Source organism: Papaver somniferum, unplaced genomic scaffold, assembly GCF_003573695.1.
Source record: "Papaver somniferum cultivar HN1 unplaced genomic scaffold, ASM357369v1 unplaced-scaffold_132, whole genome shotgun sequence".
In the NCBI taxonomy this organism is placed as follows: Eukaryota; Viridiplantae; Streptophyta; class Magnoliopsida; order Ranunculales; family Papaveraceae; genus Papaver; species Papaver somniferum.
The window spans coordinates 12,143,280-12,159,368 of NW_020622381.1; the positions used below are offsets into that span (position 1 = coordinate 12,143,280).

General features: G+C 36.5%; 1 protein-coding gene across 4 annotated transcripts; it reads left to right on the forward strand.

The window, feature by feature from the left end:
- The first annotated feature begins 4,285 nt into the window (after positions 1–4,285).
- LOC113333256 lies at positions 4,286–11,954 on the forward strand. 4 transcript variants are annotated; one of them, XM_026579770.1, is made up of 5 exons: positions 4,286–4,499; positions 6,030–6,095; positions 7,743–8,791; positions 9,975–10,055; positions 11,581–11,954. In XM_026579770.1, exon 3 carries the CDS (start codon positions 7,743–7,745, stop codon positions 8,712–8,714), a length of 972 nt encoding a protein of 323 aa, XP_026435555.1. In that variant the 5' UTR covers positions 4,286–4,499; positions 6,030–6,095; the 3' UTR covers positions 8,715–8,791; positions 9,975–10,055; positions 11,581–11,954. The 4 variants fall into 4 exon arrangements, with proteins under 4 accessions (XP_026435555.1, XP_026435556.1, XP_026435554.1 ...); XM_026579771.1 differs by lacking the exon at positions 9,975–10,055 and having other exon boundaries at positions 7,637–8,791; XM_026579769.1 differs by lacking the exon at positions 9,975–10,055 and having other exon boundaries at positions 4,287–4,499.
- The last annotated feature ends 4,135 nt before the right edge of the window (positions 11,955–16,089 follow it).

Here is a 16,089-nt window from a genome sequence, read left to right on the forward strand (position 1 = left end):
AATGAAACTAGTTCTAGAGTTGTTTAATTGTTTATATTCTCATAGAAGTATACAAGACACGATTGTAGCAAAATCGATTTTGATTCACTTGAATCAATTCATGAACATTATAGCCACGGTTTGCAAAAGATTGCATTCTTTATTATATAAATGTATTAGTTCATGAACAAATCGATTTTAGAGCATAACCTACTTAAGTATGCGAACGGGTACGCATACCTAAGTGTCCGGACTAAGTTTGGGTTCGCCAGTATGCGAACGGGTACGCATACCACCAAACTCAGTTAAGTCCCGGAACTTGAACCTCATGCCAGTACGGGTACCAGTATGCGTACTTAGTTCCCGGAGTTCCACTAAAGCAATCAGTACGCATACAGGTATGCATACCATGGTTCCCGGACTTGGATCAACACATATGCAAGTACGCATACTGTGCTCATAATCTTATGGTTAAGTATTCTAAACTCCCATTTCAATCATTGAAACATTCTTAGAAGACGACAATAGTTGCCTCACACAAACTATTAGCTTCAAAGCAATTTTCAAGTGATCGAATGATCAATACGAAACATTCCGAGTCTACATCAAATGACTGTCTCACACAAATCATGTAAGATGTTATCAGGCGATTTTCACATGATCATCTTTTGACTTTCATCAAGAATATAAGATGAACTTGGTTAAACTGAAAGCTTACCAACACATATTTAGAGAAATATGTAAGTGAGTTAAACTCAGCTTGAAATATCAAATGTGTATAATCGAAGTCTATATAGATGTACGACTTTTGTCTCAAATAGGAGATAGAGTAGATAGACTTTTGAGTGATAGATGAGTTCAAGTCTCCACATACTTTTTGTTGATGGAGTTCCACAAGCTCCCCTTAGTAGTTCTTCGTCTTCAATCAATGAACGCCGTGAAGTCTAAAACTCAACTACATATACTATCCTAATCCGAGACTTAGCTATAAGTAGACTAGAAATCAAGACTTATAGTTTTGACTACTAAACTTGACAAACAAGCTTGAGATAGAAACGCTTGCGAGTTCGAACATCAGTGCTCTAACAATAGATATTTGAGTTTATGATTCGCCCGTATCCCATCTATGGTATAAGAAACATCATCCTCTGGAAGAGGGGTCCGCGGATGTTCATCCTCCTCATTAGGAGATTCATTGCTCATAATGGCGAGAATCAGTCAGGAAGAAACGTGAAGAGAAGGAAAGAGAGAGGGTAGAAGACAGGCTAAAGGAAGATAATTTAGCGAATATATATATATATATACACACACATAATGGTAAATGTGTGACGGTTACAAGAGAAGTTACCGCCCGCATCGCTTGAGTATCAAGATGATGTAACCGCCCAAAGCACCAATGAAAAAAACGGGGGGGGGGGGGGGGGGGGGATGGATGGAATGGTAACACCAACCGCCTTAGGTGATTGTTGATCAAAATACATGCGTGGTCAAACAGTCAGGGGGATAATGTTGGTACATGAAAATAAATAGTCCTAGAGAAAGGAAGGTGACTTAAACCCATGGGGTCACCTCCCTTTCCTTTGGTTTTAGGACTTGTGGACTTAGCCCAACCCCTTTAAAGGAGATTGGGCTACCCCAAGCCCGGAAACCAAAGGAAAGGTGGCTTGACTTTTTGGTCATCTTGAATTTCTTAATCAAGAGTGATTTGAGGAAGAGGAAAATGGTAATTTAGTAATATAGTAAACTGAGGACATGTGTCAATATGAGGTAAGAAAAAGATAGTAATAAAAGGAAAATAAATTTTACTTGGAAATGATCTTTTGGTGCCTTCTCTATTTGGGTATATTATTTGTCGTGACTTGGACTAGCTTCTTATCCACTTTTTCGATAACAACAACTAACAAATATCTAAGTGATTCTAGATTTGTGTGATGGATCTATCAATTTTTCGTTCTCCATTATGTGAGAAAAATAAATAAATGAATCAAGTTGTTCACGTGAGTTAGTTTAGAGATTGAAATTGAATACTTTTATTTTTGGTTCTGATATTTGTGATATTTCTTGTGAGAGCATCGCTCGGTCGAACTCACAAGTTTTGGTATCTGAAGCTTGTTGTCAATGTTAGATGTACAAAACTACATCTTGAATTGTAGTCTACTAAAATCAACTCTCCGAATAGGATTAAAGCATGGTAGTTGAGTATCAGATATCATCCGATACCCTCGGAGATTGAAGACTAAATAAAAAACATAGGCATTAGAGAGAACTTCATCAACAAGAGGTATGTGAAGACAAACTTATCATATTTACTCATTGCGTCCACCATTCTATCTTATAAGACTATGTCGTATGATTTTAGTTGATTTAATATTGCATATAAGAAAATTTGATTTCAAGCTTGTCTTGTATAAACTCTCGAAATATGATTCTAGCAGTGGAAGTTCATAGATATTTAGTATTCTTAGTCAAGAAAATTTTATTATTCACAAACTACTCTTTTTTAAATTGATTTTTAAAAAATTGGCCAAGCAAATGGTACACGAACTATTTTCAATAATACATGTACTATCTAGGATATGCATACCTAGTATGTATACCTTGGTTATTGGAAAGGTTTGTGAACTTAAATATAAGAAACTTAAGTTTGACATAATTCTATAGCTTTTATTTATAAGAGAAAGTACACGGAACTACCAAGTGTATGCATACCATGTCAATTTTAACATAGTTCTGGAACTTAAAGTTTAAAGGAAAGTAAAACATGAATTGCCTAAGGTAACCCATATCCGGTATTTGGAAAAATCTAAACTTCACGAACTGTCCAAGGGTATGCATCACTCTGGACATGTTCTCGTACACTTTTTGAGAAATCAAAAAGGATACTATTTACTTAGGAGCTCTTGTAATTTTGTACACTAATCATTAAGGCATCCTTGCACCTTTTTTATATCTCTCATGAGCACTTCTAAGATAATTTTATTCACCAATTCTCATTGGGCTTGTGGATTATTGTTTAGTTTTGAGGGTCTTGAACCCCATTATTGCTTGGACGTTCGCGGCCTTAATTGGCCTTTGTGAACTATCATTATGCACAATTCCATTATTGTTCGGACCATAGGGGATATTATTTTCTGTAATTTCAAGGTAATCTTTTCACATGCTTACATGAGTTCCTAACTTGGAATTTCATCTAAACAAAGAAAGTGTTAGCTTGGATTCTAAGCAACCTTAGCTTGAATTCAAAGTTACCTTCAGCCTTGAAAATCTATAAATAAATACTTTTGCAGTTGGATTTCTTAAGACTGACACTCTCGTGTCCTAGTTGCAAAGCTAGAGTCGTCCTCTATAACCTAGATACCGTTACAAGACTGTATTAGGTTACGAATTTAAGAACTTCACTTATGTATTTGAGAAGCCCGGTCAGACTATCTTTTACCAGATAATTCTTTTATCCTAATCTTGTTCTACTGATATTGTAGCTCATGAACAAGATAGCTAGAAATTATAAAGTTATATTCGTCTCTGACTTTGTGACTCCACAAAATAGATATCTAAACTCTTGAGAATTTGTTTTAATTGATCTTGTGAGGTAATAATGATCTAGGCTTCTTTTTGATAAGAGTGGAAGTGTTTCAGATCCGTAAGGTTTGTTAGACTTATTCTACTACAAACGGGTTTCCAAACCTTGATTGAAACATATATCTAAAGGGAAATTAATAGGCTTTATGTTAAAAGCGGATAAGTATCAAACGTCTTCACTTAGGCTGAAGCCACTCTAGAATATAACAGACCGCAATTAAGGAAATTTAGTATGCAAAATCATGTTGGGTTCAGAAACATAAGGTGTATAACTGAAGCTACATTCCTTTATTTCGATGGGTCATTTTGAAAAAAAACATAAAATAAATATGTTGTCATGATACGTAATGGTAAGTCGTTCAATTTTCAATGCAAAGTATTGTCCAAGATTTTAAGAAAGCACGGTATGGCATAACACGTTCAATTTATTAGCACAACACGCATACGACGTGCCCAACCCACTCCAATATATGTCGTGCCAGCAAGTCTGATGGGTGTTGTTGTAACACCATTGAAAATATCCATTCATATCCAAACCTGAACTCGACCCATTTTTGTGGAAACCTAGAAATTTTAGTGGTATGTGCATGCGATCCTAAATAACGAGTGCCTATATTTGTGGTGATTGTCCTAATCCAATATGATTTTTCTTATAAATAGGTTATAGCTTAGTGGCAATAGGGTTCTTGGTTAACATAAACTACGGAGATCTCTAGAATTTTTTTTAGCATGGCTGACACGTAACTACAATGCAATAGTTTTTGTCTTTGTCCTTCAAAAATTGGATTTAACGGAATGGAAACCTTTTTCCTTACTATGCTTCTTTCCCTTTTTCTATTCTTCACCACTACGAGAGCGAGGAAGAAATTTGTATTACTTTCATATCTGACTGCCGGCGAAACCCACCCTTGATTTGGCTAGAAGTTGGTATTGCAACACAAGTAGGGGTTTCTTTCTCTTTAGTTTCTACTTCAAAATTTTGCAAATGGGTTTTGATTAATCTCGTGTTTAATTCCTGCAATTTTTCCGTGATTATATTGTGCGTTGTTCTTGGGTACGAATCTATGTAGTAAGGAATTTAATTCTTTTTGTTTTCTGTTGCATTAGTTATAAATTTTTGATGCGATTTTAAACGGAAAATGGTGTTAATATATGACCTATAACTTATTTGATAAAATGTTTAAATGAAGGTTGAACTGATTTTCTTTTAAACTAGCCATGCATGTTATGTTTGCTAAAATTTCCCAATGAACGGATTCTTCTAATGCAGTTTGAGTTCATGAACGGATTTATCAATATTGCAAGATTTAAACTTCAATTTGATGTTGGTCAGCCGTAAATATTTACAACCAAAATGTCTTTTCTAAACTTAGCCTTTGTCTTTGTTACCCATTCTGTGTACAACTGAAATTTCTTTTGAACGTCTTTGTTTAATGATTTTTAGTATTATTGAGAAAATGAAGCTTAATTGGTTAACTAACTCTTCATTTTATTGCATCCCTTGTTTTATTTACCCCCTTACTAGTATTTGTGCTGAAAGAAACAATGGCTTACAAATGGAGTTTCATTTTTTGTTTTTGATGTTTTATGCATGCATTTAGTTAGCACCTGGCCAACACATATCCTAATATTTCTTTTTATAAGAAAATTCTTAAAATGCATGGAATCTTAAACATCAGTTCTTTGATTTCCAACTGGTTCTCATTTGTTTTTCCTTTAGTACAAAATTTAAATAAATGATCTTTAACTAACCTGATTGCTGATTACTAGTGGTTTCATTATTTTAACCCACTCGCACAAAATGCTTTGCAATGTCTACCTTCCCATTTTTAAGCCATGCCCTTTTTTAAATGCAACAGTTGGTTTTTATCCTATATATGAGAAGTAAGTGTTTGTGCTCGTTTCTTTAAGTTTTCTTGCCAGTGGTTACTTTCTGTTTTTGCACTTGATATCGTGGTACTGATTTATAAGGACTGGTTGGTTTCGCATCTCTCCTAAACTAGTCTTACATTGCAGTACCGTATCTTTTTAACTTGGCGGATGGTTAACAGATTTTGATCTTCAGAGAAATGATTTCACCCTTAGGGTTTACTGTGTTTGTCGTAATCGTAAATTGAGCATGTTTTGAAGGTTTTGGAAGGCTACAAGTGAGTTTGTTAGGCCCATAGGGGCATCCCACAAATGTGGCTACCAGCGGAAGACCGTCCGGGACGGTGGCTGATATCCTGACTATCCTAACATTAGAGAATGGTCCTCACAAGCAGCATATGTGAATTTCTTCACTATCGGTTGACAAGTATTTCATTTGTATAGTTTTGAATGAAAGTGGATTTGTCGTACTTTATTTATTTCTGAAGGCAGACATGCTCATTCCCTTAGCTTGATTTACATGTTGACTATTTTACATTAGCGCATTATTTCGTAACCCCTACTGAGTTGTGGCTCACTCCATTTAGTTTTGTTTTCCACAGAGTACGAGCGGAGCTTGCAGCAGTAATCTGGGCAGAGCTTACAGCAAGCTATATAACGCGTCGAAAGTTAGTATTATGCTGTCTATAATGTGTATATCACGGGGATAAATCTGGGGTAGTTCTAATATCGACTTTCAGCCCATGTTTTTGTCGTATTTTGATATGTACATAAAGGGAAATGCTAAAGTTTTTTTTTGATGTACCCTTTCTGAACTTAGGCCTAGATATATACTTTATTGTCTGTAGCTATTTCTACTTGTGAACTTTTCTTACATGTTCAACTGTTTTTGGGTGGTGGTAATGTTTTGAAATGATATGTTGTGTGTCAGTCTGCTGGACTTAACTAAACTAATCTCTTAGAACTTGTGAATGAAACAAATGCATGTCTCCCACTATGTTTAGTAAGATTTCTTTATACGTAATTATCTATTAGTTTCTTTAGATGCCTACTCATCTATTTTGATTTATGTATATATGGGATTGCTAATGAACCTCTTTACTGGAATTATGGTGTTTAATAAGTCATGTTTCTTATGTATGTATTGCATCATCTGATGGACGTCATTTTCATTTCTATGTTTCCGAACTGAATGGTCTCCTAACTGTTAAGGTTTTGTTTTTACCTCATTAAATTCCTTTGGTGGCCTTTTGTGGTACATATATGCTTATTGGTATTAAGAAATTATAGTGATTAATGTTTTTCTGACCTTATCCGATCCACAGTATATGCATTTTCATTTTTGCCGTCGACATATGATACATTTTTTGCTTGCCTTTCGAAATGGACTCTGGTTTTAGACTATAGTTTTATTAATAATAAAAAATCCACTTTTCAGTCTAGTTAGGAAATCTTAGATTTTGGACGCATGAATTTTTTTAAGTGTGGCTACGAACTTGAGCTGTTTTTGTGACCCTAGGTATCCACTTCTGTCTCTAAGTTTATTTCTCCTTCCCTTGAGATTTAAATTTGACTAACTCTCTCAATGTCTTTATGAACTCACATTATAGATCTGCTTTATGTATCATCTTGGGCCACATTCAAACTAAGCTTTAGGTGTTCTTAAAGTTTGCTTTCTTTATCTTATATGAATTACCTGACCTTGCCAGTAAATGATCTTTGTTATCCATTTTCATTTTGCCGCCGACCTTGAACCATGGATGCTAAATTTTCCTGAAGATAATGTATTTTTTTTATTTAACTTTTCGAGTGATGTATCAGGGGTTTGCCTTGCTAATCGGGTTGAAAACCGACCCGTTTGGTAGGAAATTTCCCTGATCCGTCATAGTTGGCATCAGAGCAAAGGTTCTGATTAACCGGGATTGTGTTTGGTTTTCGTTTTTACTAGAATGATTGGATTTATTTGCATTTCCATACTCTGGCTCTTTTCGTGCAAATCTGTGTTCGAGTCTTTATATTTACACTACTAAATTGTGATTCATGTGTATGATCTGAACTTGAAAATGTTTTCAATAGTATTACTGGTTAGTTTTGAAACTTCAGTAGTTGGCATCATGTGAGTTAATTAAAGCATCTTTGTGTTGAGTGTTTTCATCCGAACTCACGGATTGTTGTCTGAAAGAGTCATTTGATTTTGTCATTTTTTTAGGGGTATTGGGGAAAGCCAGAAACCGTGATATACATATTAATGCGCTTGTTAGTAATGAACATTACTAACAATTTATAACTCTTGTAAATGTCTGGTTATATTGAAGATGCCTCCGAGGACTTTGAAGCTTAAAGGTGTGGCTTCAGCGAGAAATGGTGGAGCCAAGAATACCATTATGGTAAAACATCTGAAATCATGTTGTGAGCACTTGGCACAAACCGCACAGACCATAGCTGGTGTCGTTGCGAACCAGAATCAGTTGCGACCTAGTAGTGTTATGGACTTGAAGGAATTTAGGGAAGTGATTGGTGATCGAGTGTTTAATGGTATGGAAGAACCTATAGAAGCTGAAAGGTGGTTAACGAGTATAAAAAAGGAGTTTGATGCACATTTAGTAGTTGAGGAAGATAGAGTACGCTTTGCTACGTATATGTTTCAAGGTAATGCAGATGATTGGTTGGATTCAGCGAAGCGAATGAAAAATGTGATGGATATGTCATGGGAACAGTTTGAAATTTTATTCCTTGACAAGTATTTTCCGCCTACAGCAAGATCTTTGAAGTGTGCCGAGTTTGCAGTGTTGAAGCAAGGAGATATGACGGTCACACAACTAAACAAGAAATTTAGTGAGCTAGAGCGTTACGGGAAACACTTAGTCGAAACGCCAGAGTTGGGGGCTCGAAAACTTGAGGGTGCTTTGAAGGCTGTGATTCGTGATAGAGTTGTCGCAGTTGGACTGAAGACATACAAGGAGGTTCTTAATTCTGCATTAGCGGTTGAGGCTAGCTTGATGCAAAGTCAAAAAGAGAGAGAAGAGCGAGACCAGAAAAAGAAGACTAAGGAGCGAGATAGAAATTCATCACCACAACGTAAGCGCCTACGAAATGACAATGCAACTAGGAGAGGCGAGGGGACTGAATGTTTCCGTTGCGGAGAAGATGGTCATTATGCTAGAGACTGCCCCTTACCAGCAGATCAGAAGCCGCAAATTGTGAACCAAATTCCCAATCAAAATGCTCAAAGGCAGAACTTCACGAGGAAATACTACTCCTTTCCATCCAAGACAACGTCAATCTAATACACAAGGAATTGTTCAAGGGAAGTTGAACCACTTCGTCGAGACTCAAGAGGAAGCGAATGACCCTGTGGTTGAAGGTAAGCTTCATTCCTCTTATCTTGATTTTAAATTTCGGAAGAAATTCATTTTTTTTAGGGTTGATGGTGTAACACCACTAAAAATATCCATTCGTATCCAAACCTGAACTCAACCCATTTTTGTGGAAAGCTAGAAATTTTAGTGGTATGTGCATGCGATCCTAAATAACGAGTGCCTATATTTGCCCGGCAGCCCGAGGCCCAGTACTGTCCGCCCTGTCCCATGACAGCCCATGGGTGACCGTGGCCCTTTACGGGCTGGCCCGACCTAGCCCATTTAAATAAGAGGGCGGGCACAGGCCACAATTCAAATTTTCTTGCCCGGCCCAATATCCTCCCTATTATCCCGTCAATGCTACCCGCCATGTTAGCCCGCTAGTGTTATCCATTTACCTAGCCTAAGTGACTGTTCTCATTTGTTTTATCCTAGAGTATACTTGGTACATATACTTAATAAAGTCAACCCTCATAGTTTTCATATGTATTTCTTAACTTTTATTCCATTGGAGTCTAATTTTGTTAACCATATAGAGAAAATATTGAGCAAAATCTAAGACAGTTTCCTGTTCTGATGATTCAATTCAGGAAAAATTATAGGAAGTTTGGTTTATCTTATTCCCATCTCAATTCTCGTATTTGATTATTAATTTTAAGTAAAACTTGTGTATTATTACTACTTTCTTTTTATTTTTAACAATATATATGTATAATATATATATTTGTTTGTAATATTCAAGGCCCTCCCGGCCCTACCCGCCCGAGCCCAAATTACAAAACAGGCTTGGGTAGGCCATGGGTACTAACTGTATATAAATAACCCTGCCCGCCCGGCCCTTTTAATTTCATAGATAAGAGATGTTCCGGCCCGCCCTATACCGTCCCATTTAATAAATAGGTCGGGCTGCCCGGCCCGGCCCAATTTACACCCCTGGTAATTGTCCTAATCTAATATGATTTTTTTATATATATAAATAGGTTATAGCTTAGTGGCAATAGGGTTCTTGGTTAACATAAACTACGGAGATCTCTAGAAATTTTTTTAGCATGGCTGACACGTAACTACAATGCAATAGCTAAGGGTGTTTTTGTCTTTGTCCTTCAAAAATTGGATTTAATGGGATGAAAACCTTTTTCCTTACTATGCTTCTTTCCCCCTTTCTATTCTTCACCTCTACGAGAGCAGGAAGAAATTTGTATTACTTTCATATCTGACTGCCGGCGAAACCCACCCTTGATTTGGCTAGAAGTTGGTATTGCAACACAGGTAGGGGTTTCTTTCTCTTTAATTTCCACTTCAAAATTTTGCAAATGGGTTTGGATTAATCTCGTGTTTAATTCCTGCAATTTTTCCGTGATTATATTGTGCGTTGTTCTTGGGTATGAATCTATGTATTAAGGAATTTAATTCTTTTTGTTTTCTGTTGCATTAGTCATGAATTTTTGATGTGATTTTAAACGAAATGGTGTTCATATATGGCCTATAACTTATTCGATAATGTTTAAATGAATGTTAAACTGATTTTTTTTTAAACTAGTCATGCATGTTATGTTTGCTAAAATTTCCCAATGAACGGATTCTTCTAATGCAGTTTGAGTTCATGAACGGATTTATCAATATTGCAAGATTTAAACTTCAATTTGATGTTGGTCAGCCGTAAATATTTATAACCAAAATGTCTTTTCTAAACTTAGCCTTTGTCTTTGTTACCCATTCTGTGTACAACTGAAATTTCTTTTGAACGTCTTTGTTTAATGATTTTTAGTATTATTGAGAAAATGAGCTTAATTGGTTAACTAACTCTTCATTTTATTGCATCCCTTGTTTTATTTACCCCCTTACTAGTATTTATGCTGGAAGAACAGTGTCTTACAAATGGAGTTCCATTTTTTGTTTTTGATGTTTTATGCATGCATTTAGTTAGCACCTGACCAACACATATCCTAATGTTTTCTTTTTATAAGAAAATTCTTAAAATGCATGGAATCTTAAACGTCAGTTCTTTGATTTCCAACTGGTTCTCATTTTCTTTTTCCTTTGGTACAAAGTTTAGATAAATGATCTTTAACTAACCTGATTGCTGATTACTAGTGGTTTCATTATTTTAACCCACTCGCACAAAATGCTTTGCAATGTCTACCTTCCCATTTTTAAGCCATGCCCTTTTTAAATGCAACAGTTGGTTTTTATCCTATATACGAGAGGTGAGTGTTTGTGCTCGTTTCTTTAAGTTTTCCTTCCAGTGGTTACTTTCTGTTTTTGCACTTGATATCATGGTACTGATTTATAAGGACTGGTTGGTTTCGCATCTCTCATAAACTAGTCTTACATTGCAGTACCGTATCTTTTTAACTTGGCGGATGGTTAACATGTTTTGATCTTCAGAGAAATTGTTTCACCCTTGGGGTTTACTGTGTTTGCCGTAATCGTAAACTGAGCATGTTTTGAAAGTTTTGGAAGGCTACAAGTGAGGTTGTTAGGTCCATAGGGGCATCCCACAAATGTGGCTACCCGCGGAAGACCGTCCGGAATGGTGGCTGATATCCTGACTATCCTAACATTAGAGAATTGTCCTCACAATTAGCATACGTGAATTTATTCACTATCGGTTGACAAGTATTTCATTTGTATAGTTTTGAATGAAAGTGGATTTGTCGTACTTTATTTATTTCTGAAGGAAGACATGCTCATTCCCTTAGCTTGATTTACATGTTGACTATTTTACATTGGCGCATTATTTTGTAACCCCTACTGAGTTGTGGCTCACTCCATTTAGTTTTGTTTTCCACAGAGTACGAGCGGAGCTTGCAGCAGTAGCCGGATAGAGCTTACAGCAGGCTATATAACGCGTCAAAAGTTAGTATTTTGCTGTCTATAATGTGTATATCACGGGGATAAATTTGCGGTAGTTCTAATATCGACTTTCAGCCCATGTTTTTGTCGTATTTTGATGTGTACATGAAGGGAAATGCTAAAGTTTTATTTTGATGTACCCTTTCTGAACTTAGGCCTAGATATATACTTTATTGTCTGTAGCTATTTCTACTTATGAACTTTTCTTACATGTTCAACTGTTTTTGCGTGGTGGTATTGTTTTGAAATGATATGTTGTGTGCCAGTCTGCTGGATTTAACTAAACTAATATCTTAGAACTTGTGAATGAAACAAATGCATGTCTCTCACTATGTTTAGTAAGATTTCTTTATATGTAACTATCTATTAGTTTCTTTAGATGCCTACTCATCTATTTTGATTTATGTATATATGGGGTTACTAATGAACCTCTTTACTGGAATTATGGTGTTTAATAAGTCATGTTTCTTATGTATGTATTGCATCATCTGATGGACGTCATTTTCATTTTTATGTTTCCGAACTGAGTGGTCTCCTAACTGTTAAGGTTTTGTTTTTACCTCATTAAATTCCTTTGGTGGCCTTTTGTGGTACATATATGCTTATTGGTATTAAGAAATTATAGTGATTAATGTTTTTCTGACCTTATCCAATCCACAGTGTATGCATTTTCATTTTTGCCGTCGTAGTAATTAACAATTTACTTAAACATAAAATAATACACATCACCACATAGACGGGTCAACGTGAGGTCCAGGTACCAAGCCCTAACGTTGGACAAATGTTAGACCGAAACCTAATATTGGTCATAACCTGAGTACTAAACTCTAATTATCCCTATTCCAAACCTTAGTTATTTTTCTTAAAAAACACAAGAAATAAATTCTCATAAGAAGATTTACTAGACTAAATAAAGAAGATAACTCTAAAAAAAAGGATAAAGCACCAACGACTAGTCATCATCTTCACCATCGGAGACCATAAGAGTGGCTTGAATCCTATCCATGTCATTCTTGATTTCCGGAAACTTAGTAGAAATCACAAGTAATTGTTCTTGGACGCACTTTACCTTGGCACTAATCTTATCAACACCTTTGAGAATTTGATGAAGAAGATTCATGGAGGTGGAATCACATGTGCCATCAAGTGTGTCGCTTGTTTGTCTCTTGCAAGCGTTTTTCTTCATACGTTTGAATGTACAACGACAGACTAGATTGGGAGTTCCAATAGAGTTACCAATCGGATATATAGCGAAAGCGTGACAAATTCGCTCAATCAAGCAAGGGTATCCTAGCTTCTTGTTGGAAGACGTCATCGACATCATTTGATATATGATGAACCCGCAAATGTCGTGACTTTGAGTTTCCAAAACAAGAAAATAGACCAACTCTGCAAACTCACGACACCAACGAGAATTCTCAATCGTGGAGGGACAAAGGTTTGATATACCAAGTTTACCAAAGGACATCAAGGCAAGATTAAGATTATTAGTAGGAAACTTTCCTTCATTACAAGCAACACTCTTACCACAAAGACCAACGGAGATGGTTTCATAAGAAGTACGTTCATGACTAGGTCTTGGAAGGCGAAAATTCCCAATGGGAATATTAGTAATTCTTGAAATTAAGTCTCTAGTTACATGAATCCTTTGTCTATTAACCATGGTCTTGAATTCCATGTCATCATGATTAACATCATAAATGTTAGCATAGAAGATTCTTGTAAGAGTGTCAAAACCTTCACCAAGACCATCAAAAATATTTCCAAGCTTGAATTTTTCAAAGCAAATTAAATCCTATTTATGTCCACTAGAAAAATCCAATTTCTTTTCTAAAATAAATCCATTAGATGAAATCCTTTCAAAAACTCTAGCACAAGAATCATTGACAAATCTAATCCTAAGAGAATCTTGATCTGTAGGAAAATTCATGCTAGAAGATAAAGAACCCAAATTTTTTGAAATTCTTTTTGAAACCTTGAAATTCATCATGAGATCCAGAAATTGGAAAGGAAAACAAGAGGAAATCACTTACTTGGAATGAACCTTGAACAACCCTTTTTCTTCTTTTTCCCCAAGGATGTTTTAATGGAGGAAATACATGAACCCTAGACGTTCACGTACGCGGACAAGATGGGAGGAGGAAGAAGGTACACGTACCGCTCCTTTTATATACCCAAAAATGGGCTTAGACCCGTTCCCGAGCCGCGACCCACAAAGGGAATGTAGGATTTCTTAGGTGTTCCACTGTAGATGGGGAAAAACGATTTGTTGGTTTTTCAAAGAATTGAAGAGACGAGCGTGTTGTCGAGACTCCTCAACCGAACAAACTATTCAACCTCACACAGATGCACTGCAAAGGGAGTGCTTAGATTCGAGAGATCAATCTGTAAGACTCCGGCCTAAACCAAGAGGGAGATGGGTTGATCTGTAGGAGGGAAGCTGAGAATTGTGTGGGATCAATGATGATCAAGGATTGTGGATGTGTTGAAGTTTTCTGCCAGTTTTTTGTTAATTGATGAGTTTGAATAAGTTCTGGGAGATTGACGATTTCTTGAGAGTAATTGCTCGAGAAATTCCGTGTAGACGAATGTTGTCCTCTCAATCATGGATTCAGAGACTTATTTATATTGTCAGAATAGTAAACACCTTGATCCCTGTAAGTGTGACGGTTTCTTGAGTGAAAGAGTGGGGAAGTGGGAAATCGTGGTGAAACCATTTCCAGGTCGTGCGGAGACTTGGTTAACCGTCCACCCACTACTTTTATAACTCCTTCAACCGTTTGCACGACTTACTCACATTTCTCATCGTGGATGAATCCACATGACGTAGGCCGCCAGACCAAAACCCTAATTGATATCCCCCCATGTGATGTCTCACGAATCGTGGAGTCTGCATGACAGACGTGTATTTTATTAGTCAGTTGTTGACTGATTAGACAACGAGTCTAAGTTTTGTTCAATCGAGCATGAGTGATCGAATGCTCGATGATTCATGGATTGAACATGTTAGACGCTCTTAAATATTGCTCGTCTAAGCAAATATTATAAATTAGAGCAACTGAGCATCCGATATTGATAGTTGGATCAATATTTGAGCAACTGAGCAAGTATTGCTCAGTTCGACGAATTACTGAATATTGATAGTTGGACCAATATTCGAGTAATTGAGCAAGTATTGCTCACGAATTACTGATAAATCACTGAATATTTATAGTTGGATCAATATTTGAGTAGCTGAGCACGTATTGCTCAATTCGACGAATTACTGATAAATTAATGAATATTGATAGTTGGATCAATATTCGAGTAACTGAGCAAGTATTGCTCAATTCGACGAATTATTTTATTGGTGACGTGACTAAATAAAATATTAGTTAAAATATTGGTAGACTACCGAATATTATATAATTAATCCAAATGTTGATTGCTGGATCAACATAAATTTATTAGTGTTTGAACTTGCTCAAAATGATGACTTGTGGAGCGCTTGTTCAAAATCCTAATTTTTGATCAATTGTTCGTGAATTGATGAATTGCTGAAAATAGGCCATGAGTGAGGAAGGGACCGACCACATGGAATTAAGGAGTCCATGTGGCTCCCAAGTGTTCGAGTGAGCGTGCACCAGGTCCTTAGTTGGCCAGTTGGTGAAAGAATGATGATTAAATGCCGGTTTCATCATTTATTGAAATAGTGCTCGATTGAGCATTAGGTGATAAAACCTAATTATGGAAAAGTGAGGGACCGACCAAGAGGGAATAAAACCGGCCCTTGGTGGTCGTGGGACCAGTGGATGGTCGTTTGAGAAAATTCAAAGTTGGTTGGAAAGAGTTTGAACCCAATATGAGCAATTGAGCAAATTAGGTCAAAATTATAAGAATGTGTGGGATCGGGTCCTTGCAAGCCTTAGGCCGGCCTTGGTCGGTCAAGGAAGCATGCCCTTGTCACCATAATATCTGTGTCTCAGTCCTGAGAATTTCGGCATTTTCTGATGTGCGTTTGAGCAATATTTTGAATTTTCAGAAGAGTTCGATCTTTGACTGAAATTCTTGATTTTGCTCGAATGAGCAAGTAGAACTTTGCTCGTTTGATCAAAATTTGGAAAATATTAAAATAATAATATTTTATTATATGGCGTGAGTATCCTAGTCGGTCATGTGACCATTTGGCTTTTTCATGGTTTGAGCAATATTTGAGAAAATATGAAGAAATCATGATTTTTGCTCAAACTGAGGAGTTCCATGAGATGAGGGAACTAGCAATTATGAAAGACTAGGGATTGTAAAGTGTGGGACCGGCCACGGTTAGGGCATGGTCGTCCGGCCAGGTAGCCCGGTCTCGCAACACCTTTCCCTATTTTTGTTATTTTTCATGAAACCGTAAAAATATGGAGAAACCATGAGTTTTGCTCAAACAAGGAAAGTTGTTAGAATGAAGGAGTTTTCATGA